This window comes from Glandiceps talaboti, chromosome 18 (assembly GCF_964340395.1).
Source record: "Glandiceps talaboti chromosome 18, keGlaTala1.1, whole genome shotgun sequence".
Lineage (NCBI taxonomy): Eukaryota > Metazoa > Hemichordata > Enteropneusta > Spengelidae > Glandiceps > Glandiceps talaboti.
In genome coordinates, this window is record NC_135566.1 from 11,091,554 (window position 1) to 11,107,491 (window position 15,938).

General features: G+C 33.7%; 1 protein-coding gene across 2 annotated transcripts; it reads right to left on the reverse strand.

Annotated features, from left to right (window-relative positions):
• Positions 1-473: 473 nt before the first annotated feature.
• Positions 474-7,643, reverse strand: LOC144448856 (transmembrane emp24 domain-containing protein 2-like). Of its 2 annotated transcripts, none has more exons than XM_078139168.1 (4): positions 7,376-7,643; positions 6,070-6,262; positions 4,421-4,528; positions 474-2,897 (listed from the first exon to the last, which is right to left on the reverse strand). In XM_078139168.1, exons 1-4 carry the CDS (start codon positions 7,559-7,561, stop codon positions 2,773-2,775), a joined length of 612 nt encoding a protein of 203 aa, XP_077995294.1. In that variant the 5' UTR covers positions 7,562-7,643; the 3' UTR covers positions 474-2,772. The 2 variants fall into 2 exon arrangements, with proteins under 2 accessions (XP_077995294.1, XP_077995295.1); XM_078139169.1 differs by lacking the exon at positions 4,421-4,528 and adding an exon at positions 4,588-4,695.
• Between the last annotated feature and the right edge of the window lie 8,295 nt (positions 7,644-15,938).

The window sequence follows — 15,938 nt, forward strand, 5'->3', positions numbered from 1 at the left end:
CAATATTTTCTTCATTCAGCTAAGGAAAATACAAGTGAAATAATATGGGACCTTGTCACTACAAGTTGACAACCCTTTATGTTCCAAGTATATTTCAGATGAATGAAGAAACACACAGTAGACTTTGTGTACAAAAATAGACCCTTTCAGATTAATAGTTATTTCAGACATGATGTACAAATAGACCCTTACAAATTAAGTTATTTCAGACTTGATGTACAAATAGACCCTTACAAATTAAGTTATTTCAGAATCAATGTACAAATAGACCCTTACAAATAAAGTTATTTCAGAAGATGTACAAATAGGCCCGTACAAATTAAGTTATTTCAGACTTGATGTACAAAAAGACCCTTACAAATTAATACTGTGCATGTTATGGTACATGACAAAACATTACACAATAAATACCACGGAAAAACAACACAAAACTTTTCATTGTTTATTTTTTTAAACTTTATTTTCATTTTTCAATTTTGAGTAGGTACAAGATGTCTTTTCCTATGCAATGCTGTGATTGGAAATTACAATGCAATAAAAATTATGATTCTAGTTTCAATTAAATAAAGCACTATGATTAATTACATAGAATGTTACATTAGTCTGTATGCATAATCTGAAACTTTAATTTGCTGATCTGAATATACTGTAAAGAATCACCATTACTAGAATAGGGGGAGAGAGCTCTAGGAAAACTTAAAATTTTGATAAATCAACACACACACACAAATACATTTTCTCTCTCTATAAACAGTGCTTTTGCTAAGGGTGGCAAGTTGGTAAAATCTACTGGGTGCCCATGTCATTTTACCTGGGTTTCCAAACAAATTACCATAGACTCTATGGGAAACCACTGACATTTTTAGCACTTTCTGAGGGTCCCCCAACCTTAGCAAAAACAATGATCAATATGAATCAAGGTAGAGTGTGTTTTAGCTGAAGCAAAGCATACTTGTAAGATATTCAGTGATTGGCAAGATTTGATTTTTTAAACATTAACATTTACATCATCTAATCTTATATCAGCCAATCAGCTTCAACTTCTTAAGTATGCTTTATTTCAGAGTAAAGGAAAAGTGATGAGAAAATAAAACTATACACTGACTGTTATTATGAACTATTTGTTTTGAAACCTCTGCTCTACAATTTAAAATTACCAAGTGCAAACAAGTGTAGGATTGTTCATCTTAAAAGCTACGCAACTGATTTTTTTTGTAAGGAGTTTTTCTTTCTACATTCCTGATTAAATGGGGGTTGATTTTAAAATAAAATGGTTTTGGGAAAGTACCAATGATTTCTGGATCAAAAAAGTTCATTTCAAGTATTCTTTACCATGTACTCTTAGATGTTTGAAAACAACATAACCTGATCTCTATATTGTTCACAATACTTGTTACTCTGTAAGGCAAGCCATGACAGGGCGCCCTCACACATCGGTCAACCACTTGGCCAGTGAGGGCAGCATAACATGATGTATCTTACAGTCTCTGTGGAAGCAAACTGTAATATTTGAATTCTCTGGTCAAAATACGTCAGCTTTTAGCTAAGAAAAAAATTACCAAAACAGTTTGCAAACTGCTGAATAATTACCGGTACTTATAGTGAATGGCACAATCTATTTAAGACAAATGGCAAAATACAAAACTATTCATTTTGTATCTTTTACAAAGTGTGACAGGAAAAGTGTGCAAAATTTAGTAGTGCCCCCCCCCCCTACTTTAATCATGTACAGCTAAAAATATAGTCTTACTGTTTCATTTCGGCCCATTAAGACATTAAAAGTTCACAAAATAAATTTGAACAGAGAAGTACACTGCACAGCAGTACAAAATGACAGCCAGTTTCAAAATAGAGATAAATATCTGTCTTGTTGTCTTTCATTCAAAGTTCTTGCGTGAAAAAAAATTGAAACTAAGAACAAATGGTTGCGGATTACTATTCTTGCAAAATCTGAACATTGTGTTATAAAATTGTAGTAAAATAATATTCCAAGTACATCTAGTGATAGTCACTACCTATACTTGAAATTATTACCATAGAATAATTTATTTTCAATATGAATTTTTTCCATCATTTTCACTGTGTTGTTTCTCAGCTAATATATCTACCACATGATATAAATATTGACAGATATTACTTTGTGGGTTCATTATTCCTCTTTCTACAAGCAATGTATTTGTAAAAAAAAAAAATACAAGTTGGTAGTAATATGAATGGTCATTACCTATTTTTGATGGAAATTTATGTACTTTGAAAATAAATTATTCTATTAACTTTTGATGTGTCATAGACATAATTCAATATTCGACATTGTTTTGGTACTATTGTGCAATAATGATTCATCTACAGCTGCCCTGTTTCTAGGTGGGTATGCTGTGGACAAAAATTCTGACCCCATGATCACTGAATGTTATTTCAATAAACAAACATGCCATACTAATTTAGCTTTTACATGTACTACAAGAATGTGATTCTTATCTAAATGGCATACATAGACAAACATCGTTTTGAGAGACCAGTAATTTCTGTGCGATAAAGAATCAAGTTTTGACAACATTTCATGGAATGGCATACTGTATGCTTGAATTAGTGCTATGACAACACAAAATTTAGAATTCTGAATTAAACTAGCAGAACTGTTACTTGTCAAATGTTCCCACAATTACCACAATCTTGCATGTAATGTGCCAGCTGTGAGAATGTCATTCAAGTGATAATTCTACTAGTTCTAGGGTGAAGGGAAAGGGAAGGGAAAAAGTACAAAAATATGTTCTAAACAACTCTTCTAACTTCAAAGAATCGTTTGAGATAGTAAATCTGTCCTAGTGTCATTGCTACCAATACAAGACTCTCAAAGAAGGACCATATTACCACTCTGGAATTGGTATTATCATTAACTGGAGAGGGAACAAAAAAAGTGTTTGAAGTTATCAATGGGTAGTAGATGGTGATGTGAATAATAGTTACTGTATAAAGCAGTAAAGAGAGATGTCAAACTTGAATAGTATGTACGTTCAGATCTCAGTAAGTTCAGATCACAGAGACTCTCACACACACACACACACACACACACACACACATGTATATATACACATATATATATACACATATACACATACCGACACTGATACACATACAATGTACACACACACACACACACATACACATATATATATATACACATACACACACTGATACACATACAATGTACATACACACACACACACACACACACACACATATACACACACACATACATACACACACACACACACATACATACACACACACACACACACACACACACACACACACACACACACTGTTAACAGATTAATAAAGATTAGAATGGATATATTCACAAACTGGTATACTAGTATGGATTATTCAAACAACATTTTTATAAATATCACAGATATTTCTCACTGAGTCCTCTACAACATTTTTTATCATCACCGTACCACATCTAACCCACACTAATCTATTTGGTATGTTCCATAGAAAATATTAGGTACAAATGTAGAAAGCCATAGGTTTCCTTTTTATGATAACTATACATACCAGAAAGCTATGCAGAGGTTAGGTAAGAATAAAACAAGCCTTCATTGAATGCAAAGTACCCCAATAGTCCCCACAAACTTGCTATGTGTTTTATGGCAAAGTTACTGTACAAATTTGAATGGTGTTTCTAGATACAAAACTTCACAATTTATTCCCCAATTTGCTATTCGATATTGAATATGGAGGTCAAAGTCAAAGGTCAAGGTATAAAAAGCTAGCTGACCTTTGGGGTATCACATTTAAATGGAGTCTTTGTGTACTCAACTACTTGACTTAACATAGAAAGAAAAACTTTGGTCACCCCCCCCCCCCACCTGAAAAGGTGAAGGTCAAAGGTCATGATCTCATTAGAAAGCCCATTGATAATGTGAGGGTCGACACTTGAATGGTGTCCACAAGTATCAAGCTTTTCTATCACAAATATGGCCGCCATTTTGATATACAGGTCAAGGTCAAGGTCACGAAATTAAGTGGCTTACAGAAGCCTCACATTCAAACCCGTCCTGACTACAATATTATCACTTGAAATGTTTTATTCAAAATGCTACCAAGATAACCAAAATTTGGCTATTTGACCTTGAAGAAGACGTAGAGGCTAAAAATATGAAAGATTATGGATGTTCATACTTTGCACTTTGAAAATAATTTGGCTTTCCTGTGTTAGCTAATTCATAAAATAAGTTACAAATAACAGTCTCTCTCAATGTCACTAAAGGTAGAGAGACAGAGGGCAAACCAATCATAGTCATATATATTAGAATTAGCGTTGAAAGAAGAATTGACAGAAAAGAACACAGCAGATAGACACATTGCCATGTGTGAAATAGACAGCAAACTCACATGTACAGTGAGTACTTACTAGCTCTATGTATCCTTTCTCTAACTTCCATATATTCCTGTTCATGTTTTACCCCTGTCAATGCTGTGGCTAACTCATTGACCATTTCTTCCAATTTGTTGTGATGTTCTAAGGAAAAAAGATGTGTGAAAGTGCAGAGAGCATTACAACCCGATATTTGTACTTACTACTGCGGTGTATTTTTTCTCGCAAAGCCATATACGCCTGCTCTTGTACAACCCCCTTAAGACCAATTTTGAGCTCCTCTACCATGTCTTCCAGCTTGTCGTGTTCCTCTGGGGGGATAAATTGAACACAGCATGCACACTTGCCTTTGATATGGGTTGCCATTAAATTATACTTAATCTAATCCAGGAAGTTAATTAACCTAATTGGCTGAACTCCTCTAACTAGGACACCATGTGCAAACAGGATTTAATGAGATGGATGTGTGCATGCTAATTTTTTGTAATGAATAGCGAAATATTCCCATTTTCATGTAAATGGCATGGACTGAGTGATTGTAATTAGTGTGACTGTGTCTGTCTATGAATAACAGTCTAGCTACAACAGACAACCACAGTACAACAGTGTTTTTGCTAAGGGTGGTAAGTAGATAAATTCTGCCAGATTACCCCATATATTTCACAAGGGTTATTGTACAGGAAGCATTTAACAAATGTTACCAAATTTTTTTCATATCCATTACCAAGATTTTCATGCTTATCCATTCCCAAGGTTCTAAAAACTGTAACAAAAACACTGCTATACACCCATGTTACCTACAATGCTATGACCAACACAAAGTGCGCAAATTCTACAAACCTGAGCGGATTATCCTAACACAGCAAACAATGCAAAATGTGCTTGTCAAATGTGCTTTGTTGCAGTGCAACACCAAATACATAATGCAATGTAGTATTATGACAATGGCTGAGATGATATCAGACAATATAAAGACAAATCAACAGCAAACAAAAACGCTGCTTTCTTCAAATATATGATTTCAACAGAAAAACAATTCTGCCATTGCATACCATGTGAAAGAAAAGATGAAAGCTATGTATGTAATAAATAACAATCATTCTATTCTTTAATAATTTGATAATTTTTTTACACAAGTGTACAAATATGATGTATCCACCACATGATAATTGTTGTTTGATACATGTACATATCTAACATTGAAAGCAAGAAACTCAAATGTGTGACCTGCAAAATTTTGATCTTTTACTTTTTCTTAGAACTACCTGGTATGATAGCTTAACATGGTAGTTCAAAATCTGTAATGTCTGACTAGTTTGACAAACTATTGGCATTGCTTAGCTACTCCAGTAGTCTACCAAGAACTGTGCAGTTGTCAGAAAGGTAACTACTAAATGACATTGTTTTGTCTCCTCTCCCAAGTCAAACATTTTAGTGACCCACACTTTCTTCACATATCTTTGCTAGCTATACCCAATAATTTGGCTCAAAAAGACATATCTTTCTATGTTTGCTATACCATAATAATTTGGCTCCAAAAGTCATATCTTTGCTAGCTGTACCCCAATAACTTGGCTCCAAAAGCCATATCTCTGCTAGCTGCACCCCAATAACTTGGTTCTACATACAATGTATCTGTATGTTGGCTATACCCCAATAAAATCTAATTGACGCAGTTTCCTTACCTTCAGTTTCCATGTCCTGTCCTTTGGGTGAATCACCGACATCCATTGAAAACATTACAATCTTTGGTGTCATGGTTGACATTCGGTTACTAAAACAGTATTTGTACAATCCATCCATGTGTGCTGCAAAGGTGTATTTACCATTTGATTCTCTTTCTCCAGTGTAAATAACTTTACCATCTGGCCCAGTAATCTGAATAAAACACAGTATAATGGTGTATTGCTTAAAGTTTATTTATCTTCTAAAGTGCCTTTCATATTTTCTAATATTCAAAAGCACTGTCAGTGTCTGGTAGATCCATTGTGGTCATGTACACCATGTAGTCTACTAATAATACTACATTTATGGAAACTTCAGTCTCACAATCATCATAAAACTAATAATAGATTATTTCTCTATGACAATGGTAAAACCTTTGTTCTCTGTAGTTATCAATCTATTTCTATGCAATTTTTAAAAATGTTTAAAAATGTTTTTGAAACTTAATTCACATAATGATAAATTTGTATATTGCCATAGTGATTTTTATGATCCATTTACTAAATACTGTTTTATATTAATTGATGTTATCTACTTCTATCAATTTACATTACATAAAGGAAATACAAAAAATGTTGTCCACCCTGCTGTAAACAAAGTGTCAACAGTCAAGGTAATGTATTCACTATAGTTTACATATGTGTAACTTTTGTTCTAAATGTTGTAAAATACACCAAATCAAATGAAAAATCTATAGAGATGTAACCAACTTTTAGATGATAGATTTCACACATTGATTACCATATCTTGACTAAACCTCTGCCTATACTTTGACCAATACTGGTTTTACACACCACACCACACCACCCCCCCACCCCCCCACCCCCACACGATACAAAAGACATCATTTTTCATTTCATGATTAATTTCCTTATGACTTTGAGACATTGACATGAGAGACATACTAAAATATTATTTTCAAATTTGATCAAATTGATATATTCAACCGAATTGTCCTTCAATAAAATAATTACTTGTTCAGCAAAGACCTTATAATTCTTCACACTGTTACTGGTCGTTATGCTATGGTTGACTGACAATAGTATAGTATGTGTGCGTTGTATGCATACCCAAACCAATACCGTATGGCTACGTGTACTTGAGAAGTGGAGTACTGCAAAATATGACCATTTTATTACTTATCCTAAAACAAATTTAGCGACCTAACAATAAGCTGTCTGTTAAAAATTCACATCAATATTGACAACGGATCAAATTATAAGTACAAAATCAAAATAATTATCAAAATCAAGCGCAATTTTTTACCTTTACATCGATATCGAGAAATCCTCCTTCGGCTACCTCGAAAGTGAGACCCATTTTGGTACCAGACGTTACTTTGTCATGAAAACACTCCTCCGCATGGGCATCTATGGATATAAAATACGCATCAGTCGATGCTATATATAAGAGGGTAACTGCTAGACCCCAAATCATCGCTGTTTGATCCATGTTTGATCCGCGATTGTCAAAATTTGTCAAATCTATCAATTTTCTAGAAGTAGATACACGGGGTTGAACTCTGCCACGTCGATTTTACTTGACATGCGCAGATAGCAGCCTCGAACACGGCGTAAATTAGAAAAAAATTTATAAATTGGATGACTGCACAATTTCCAATCTTTAAACAACATTAAGATAAAATATTATCTTTTAAATCAAGACAATAACTTATATTGATCATATTTACAATTTTTCTTCTACGCATGGTTGCTAATCATTATTTCAAGAATGATGCCGATGGCTTGCACGAGCCTACCATGTCATGGCGGTGATTTCTCAGAGCGGATAGGTGTACTTCGGTGTCCGTAAATTTTGTGTGTTTACATGTACGCAACGAAGAATTCGAATTGAACATTCCATTGATTACTTGCATAAGGATATCATCTACAAAGTTGGAATTGTAAATTATTTCGATTCGACACATAGCAACATTAATCCATCTTTTGTTTTGAGGGCACTAGTCACAGCGCTCTCGGACTCGGAGGCTACGTTGTCGGCGGACACTTGCAACTTCGACAAGTCAGGTAAGACGGTGCACGTGCAGTTATTAAGAAATTTGAACAAGGAAATGGGCTAATTTTGAATAATACTTTCAGTAACCTAACATATTTCAGTACCCATGACTTGTGATTTTATTCTTTCTGTCTCCAAGTTTGTCTTTGTGCTCCCTTACTAACGAAACCCGGAAGTCGGTGTTTTGATCGATCAATGACGAGTATAAAGTTGGCGTCAGATTCAGATTCAGATTCAGCTAGCGTCATATTGAGCGTCATATTGAGCGTCAGATAGCCTCAGATCCGAAGACACCCGACGGACTCAATCATACCTGAAATAATACTGTTGAGACTACAGGGAAAGATTCCGTTTCACAGCCTTTTGATGGAAGTTGGAATGTCTCTGCTTGCACAATTTTTATTTGGGAAAAATATGTGAAATAGAGTTGAAATACTTGCAACAGAGACATTGATAGCCCCAAGTTCAGCCACTGTATGTTCGTTGGTTGATATGTTTTGCCAATAATGTCATGGTGTCAGTAAAAGCCGGGAGTAAAAGCTAAGTTTACATGTGTAATATGTTGTCATTTTTAAAAATTTGAATTTAAAATTTAAAAATTGTGCAAGCAGAGACATTCCATCGTCCATCAAAATGTTGTGAAGCAGAGTCTTTCCATGTAGTCTCAACAGTATTATTTCAGTTTTGATTGAGTCCGTCGGGTGTCATCGGATCTGAGGCTATCTGACGCTGAATCTGACGCTCAATATGACGCTAGCTGAATCTGAATCTGAATCTGACGCCAACTTTATACTCGTCGATCAATGGCAATATTTCGTAATAATCCGAATGACTCGTCACCCACTGCTATTTTCTTTCGGGTTTGCTGTCGAGTCGAGCGTATGAATATCTTTATGCGAAATAACGACTTCGTTGGTACTATCCTTAAGCGTTTACTCAAACAAGATGTGTTCGACATGGCGCAGAAATTTATTAACTTCCGAAATCGACTAAACAATACAATTACTGTAAGTTTGTATATAGTACTAGTGGTAGTTGACATAGCCAAGGACAGTGTACAAAATAACCTTGCATGCACAAGAACTCTATCACGTAATGCAAAGGCATTTCCTATGGCAAAGTTTAGTGACGTTTCATTGATTTGTTTTTGAATTTATTTATTTTTATTTATTGAATTAGTTATTACTTCAATAATTTTTTTTCGCTGTTTCATATACAGTATACTGTATGGTTTCGTTCTTGTATGAGTTCTCAACTTGTTGACTGTGCAAAACCCATACTAATTTCATTTTCCCCAAATCATCCATTTGCTGCTGTCTAGGAACTGTCAATTCAATATCAAGCCCACCAGATAAATCCAATTTGATTTATTATGGAAATTACCTGATAACAAAATATAAGTAGTTACTCAAAATACAAAGCTATTGACAGATCATGTTGGGACCATGTAGGTATTACAAAAATTGACAATATTACATTAGTACCGGGGTATACAAATTATAATATATATATAATATATATATAATATATATATATCTAATCTAATTTTCTTAGTAAGCAAATTGCCACTAAATCCCCTTATTGTGCAGTCTTGTTGATATTATAATTGCAATGTCATTTAAAACCATTCAATTAAAGTAAGCTTCTGTTCCAAACACAAAGTAGAAATTTAGTGCCAGAGAAATTTTTGACTGCATACTTTTGTCTTTGTCAACAGATTAACCCACTTTCAGTGAGTATCTGTACATATCTGTAATGTTTTTGGACTGCATATTATTTATTTTCATTTCACGGCTTGAAATTAACTTTTTCTTTGGTAGTCCTAGTGGGCTACCAATTTCAGAAAGTGGTAGCCCAAGGATGGTGACCAATAGTCTCATATTCCTGAATTGTAAACATAGTTCCCCTATTGGAGATAATTATTGAAACACTTTTATATCCGTAAGCTGCAAATTATGGTAGCCTCATGACATGAATTGGTAGTCTGTGGACACAGGACTACTGTTAATGTCGAGCCCTGCATTTCCAAAATGTCAAAAGTTTTACCTTCAGAAGGTTTGACAACCATACAGTATTCACCCTAAGGGACGTGGCCAATTTTAAAAGCAGCAGGTAACATTGGAAAAGTATGTTACCTTTATTTGTGTGGTATTGAGACGGGAGATAATACAGGGTAATAATTCAAATGTTACCTTTATTTATATTTTATTCAGATGGGAGATAATACAGGGCAATATCAGGATTTATTGTCCGCAGCATTAGGTCAGAGTGGATTAGATTTCGATGAAAGTGATATTGGATTAGAGGAAGATGTGACAGCGCCACCAGACAGTGTGTTAGCTGCGGTAAGATCTTGCTATTTTCTTATGAATAGTCAAGTTTTTAGTATTGCTGAATTTTGAGATGGAGATTGAGGAGAAATACTAATGCTACCATATGATATTGAAAAAAGAATATTTTGTTTATTTCAAACATGTGATTTTCATTGTGTATTACTTCTACAGTGATTGTTTTAACGAATGATCATATCTTGATAGCTAAAATTAAAAAAAAAAAACATTTAGTTTGTCAGCCTTTCGGCAACTTTATAGTTTAATAGGTATTGTTTTATTTAGAAAAAAGTGTGATTTTGAGAATTGACAAAACAGTAGATTAAAAGCTCCAGGAAATAAATGTATTTTCATAAACTTTATGTTCTGGGGAGTCATTTCATGATTTCACATCACATAAGTTTTGCACGATTGCCAAGAAAGTTTGTTTCACCTCCATTGTCTCACTAATCCCCCACTGTTGCCATTGGAATTAGCATACATACATATGTATTAGATGTACACTGAATATTCATGAGTATTTATGTAAATGTAATGATCATTTAGGATTCATGAATATTCAGTTTGCATCTTAGTTATGCATGTGTGCTAAGTCCCATGATGCATTGGTGGACATGTGTTGGAATAGAGGGAGAAATAGAGTTTCAATTTGGTGTTTCTTGGCAAACTTTGTTTATGTGATGTGAAATCATGAAATGACTCCAGAAACCAAAAAATGCCTCTATTTCCTGGAGTGGCTTTTCCCTTTTACCATGGTATACATGTAGTAGTGAATACTTTGTCCATGACTGTGAATGAAAAATTTCTGATCTGTCCAAATTACCAGCAAACTGATTCTGTAAACAACCTGTTGAACATCAAAAATCCCCCAAAAATCCAATTAACAACCCATTGACTTCCGAGTGTATTACAAATATTGCAAAAAAGTATGATTACCAAGATAAAATCTGCTAAAACAAAACCTATTCTTGCATGTGTACCTTATTTTTGAAAATTTTCTATTGATTATTTGGACTCCAATGTTTTGAAAGGATGGTGAATTAATAAAACATATTTTGATTTCAATGCTTTTTATCTGTGTTTCACTGTGGAAGTGCTGTTAAATATGGTGAAAAAAATGTAGATTTTTACAAATGTCAAGTGATTACTTGCAAATTAGTGCATTAAATCTTATGGCCAGAGGGCTTTTTCTGTTTGGAATTCATTCCATTTGAAATAGGAAATGCAAAGACTGTTGACACGTTAAACGTAGTTTAAAGACGCATTAGACAACATTTCAGTAATTTAATTTAACTGGTCGTTTTTTTTTAAAGTGATTGATTTTAACTTGTCGGTTTTTATACAATGAGAATTATTTTAGTTGGTTGGTTTTATACTTAGGCCCTCTATGTGTGCTGTTATTTTCGTACTTTTTTTTGCATATATATATATATATATATATATATATATATATATATATATATATATATATATTTTTAAATTTCAGTCTGTGCAGTGCACTGAGACACACATGTAGTGTATTTTCTTACAAGAAATAAATAATAAGAACAATAACAGTGCATACCACACAACTGAATACTACCCTAGTAGTACATGTATTTGCATTACAGTGTAAAGCCACAACCATTATTGTATACCTACTTGTATGTACAAGTGCCAATGAGTGTACAAGTATTTCGGCCATGTAATCATGTGTACACACCCAATACATTTTTATAAAATTTTGCTGTTTCAGATAAACATATAGGTAATAATAATAACAGAACCCCATGATACATTAATGTCAGTGTAGGCTACTTAGGTTATTTGCCCCCCCCCCCCCCTCCCTCTAATATTGCACTTGAACTCACTTTGCTCATGACAGAATGGTGATAGAGAACACCACAAGTACTATGTAAATACCCCAAGTATGTCACTCTAGAACTCATGCATGCATCATGGTGTTCTGTAACTAATATTACGGATATCTATTATTTGCTTTTTGCGGCAAATATTAGGAGCAAATATGGCATACATTATATATATCAATGCTTGCCTTATGCTAACCTTTCCCTTCATTTGACTATCGAGGTATATGTAGAATATGATTTTTTTTTTAAAAGTCAAATGTCAGTGGAGCTCGATCATATCCCTTGGTACAGTCAGAGTATTGAAAGTCATTCATGACACTCTGAAAACATACTCATCTCTCCCCTGTGACATGATTGGCTCACTCCTGTCACATGATGATTAATGATATCCCAGGGTAGAAGTGGTAACATACACTTGTCGAACCTGACACAAAAGTGTGGAATTATATTGTTAACAGTTTATGACTTAATTAAGCTATTTCTCTTCATTATTAACTTGTTGGTGATTAACTACATATTGTCAATAAGTCATTGGATATTTAAAATATATCACCTTTGTCATTGAAATCTATTTAACTGTTGTGATACAAACATTCACTTACTTCAAAGTATGATATGAATGTAAATAACAATAATGAAGCAGATGATATTCATATTTATGAAAAATCAGATGAAAATATGCTGTGTCATACAAATGTACAAAGTAATATGTCAATCATAAATATGTTTATATTTCATGTTTTGGATATATTTAGTACACCCATCTTTTAGTTGAAGGGTAGAGATCTTTCTCCTCGTAGTCAAGTCTCTGAAGGGTAGATGTCTTTCACCCCTGACTTGTACTTGCTGGTAGACAGGTCTCTGACACACAATTTATCAGTTAGCTGTTGTGAGGAAGTCAGTTATTGTCATATTTGCCTGACTGCCATCCAACAAGTCTGGTATAATTTAAAGGATATTAACAGCTTTCTCTCCCTGCATAGTGCATGATATTCTTTAGAGGGAAGCAACCTCTCAGTGTCTGGGTACAAAGAGAGTCATTATGTAATTACACCCCAAAAAATAGGGTTAAGTACAAGCTAGGGAAGGGACAATGTGATACTGCACTTATTCTATGCACTACCATTCACTACTTGTCAACCTACATGTATACAGAGAGAAGGTCTATTTTGCCTGAATATTTTTTGTTAGTTAAATTATTTTGAGTAGAGAGTTATATAAAATGGCCCCCTTTATATGAAAAGACACGTTTTGAAAAACAATATGCCGCACAGTAACTTATCCAGTATAATTATATATCCTAAAATGAAAACCACTTACTAACCTAAGTGGTCACAAGAGTTGAGTTACACCTACTATCATAATATGTTGTTAATTATCATGTACATATGGGTTATGTCCAGGAAACCAATCACTGTTTCAAATCAATTGTGGGTTTTTTATCTATCATAAGTAGTATACATGTAAAGACAAGATCAATACTTCAATCTAGGATAAAAAAAACACTAAATTTTTATACTTAGGCCATAATCTCCCCACACCCCTTCTAACTAAATTGACCAAAATTGAAAACTGTTTCAGACTGCACTATCAATTTCAAATCTGTGTAGTAGTATGTGGTGCTATAAATATAAAGCCAGTATGTAGGGAGAAAAAATAGCTCTTTTATTGACACTTTACTGTATTTTAGTGCCATGCATTTACTATGGTGAAAATTCTCCAATTTCTCTCAATTTGATGATATTTAAAAAGAAATGTTTTATTTAGGGGTATAAAACAGATTCCTTTAAAAGTAAAATTGATTTTGTAGGGTGAGAACTAAAATGGCTCAAACCACCCCCACCCCAAAGTAAAAGAATTTATTTTTTTTATCCTAAATTAAAACATAGTCAGGCAGATATCGATGTACATTTGTACTGTCTATGGATCACTTCCCTTTTTTATCTTCTAATAACATAAAGACACATGATACGATGGAAAATTTTTACAAATTAGATTGATCATTCATTTTCTAGTATTTCTCAGTTCTCTGAGTTCTCCTTACTAGGTAGTAATACATTCTACCTTTGGAAATTATATTAGCTTTATTCACAATGAATAAAATATGTAGAAAAATAAGTAGTTAATATTCTCATACAGCTTACTAAAAATGTACCTTGCATACATATACAAGATGAATATATAATTAGTAATCATTTCCTCAAATATAAATTATTAAGCATTTTTTTCGTATAAACTAATTACTTATAAAGTTTAATTGAAATGACTGGTTATAAATATAAAATATCTTAAGGCCTTGCATTGTACTGTAAACCTGAAATTTTTTGTCAAGGACTTATTTTAGCTAATTCCGCTAGAAAACAAAAAAACATAAAAATAAATAGTTACTAAAATACTTTCTTGTACATGAAAACAATGTGCCAGTCTGGTAAAAATTAGTCTTTGAGAATAAGCTGAATACTGTAAACGCGCAAAATTTTCTAGTAGCGAAAATGTTAAGGTTTACAGAATATTGTATGTGAAAATGATAAAGTAGTTATCAAATGTCAATGTGTGTTTTACAACAACTTCAGCATGAAAAATAATACAATTCAGTGAGTATTTGTTGTGTGAAGGTTTTGAGTAATATCACTTTACAGGCTATTACACAGAGTGGGCTGAAAGATGCGCACAGTAGAGTACAGACAGTAAATTTATAACAAGCTATATTTCAGAAAGGACTGGGTGTTAACTTTATGTGAGGTGTCAGTTTGACAGACTATTGCTTAGAGTGGGTTTGAAGATGCCTTAAGTACAAGAAATAGTATGTGATGTGTCAGTTTGACAGGCTACGACTCAGAAAGGACTGGGTATTAACTTTATGTGAGGTGCTTTGACAGACTATTGCTTAAAGTGGGTTGGAAGATGCCTTAAGTACAAGAAATAGTATGTGATGTGTCAGTTTGACAGGCTACGACTCAGAAAGGACTGGGTGTTAACTTTATGTAAGGTGTCAGTTTGACAGACTATTGCTTAAAGTGGGTTGGAAGATGCCTTAAGTACAAGAAATAGTATGTGATGTGTCAGTTTGACTGGCTACGACTCAGAAAGGACTGGGTGTTAACTTTGTGTGAGGTGCTTTGACAGACTATTGCTTAAAGTGGGTTGGAAGATGCCTTAAGTACTAGAAATAGTATGTGATGTGTCAGTTTGACAGGCTACAACTCAGAAAAGACTGGGTATTAACATTGTGTGGTATGTCAACTCATGTTTACAGGCTTATATAGCTCAGAGTGGGCTGGAAGTTGTCCTGTGAACTACTACTAGTAGTACATTATCATGTGTCCATTTGACAGGCTATTGCTTAGAGTGGCTTTGACAGTGTCTGAATGACTACAAATAATATCTGATGTGTCAGTTTGACAGACTATAATTACTCAGAATGGACTGAGTTTTAACAATATATGTATAAATGTACTTTGAGTAGATCCTAGGGAACTATTTCTCCATGGTTTTCACCAGAATTTTTTTCTGTTACTGTCAAAGTTTGCATTTTTTTCCTTTCAATTTCTGGTAGAATAAAGATCAATTAATTAATCATTCAATCAATCATTCAATCAATCGATGTCACTTTGTGTCATTATTACAGGCTAT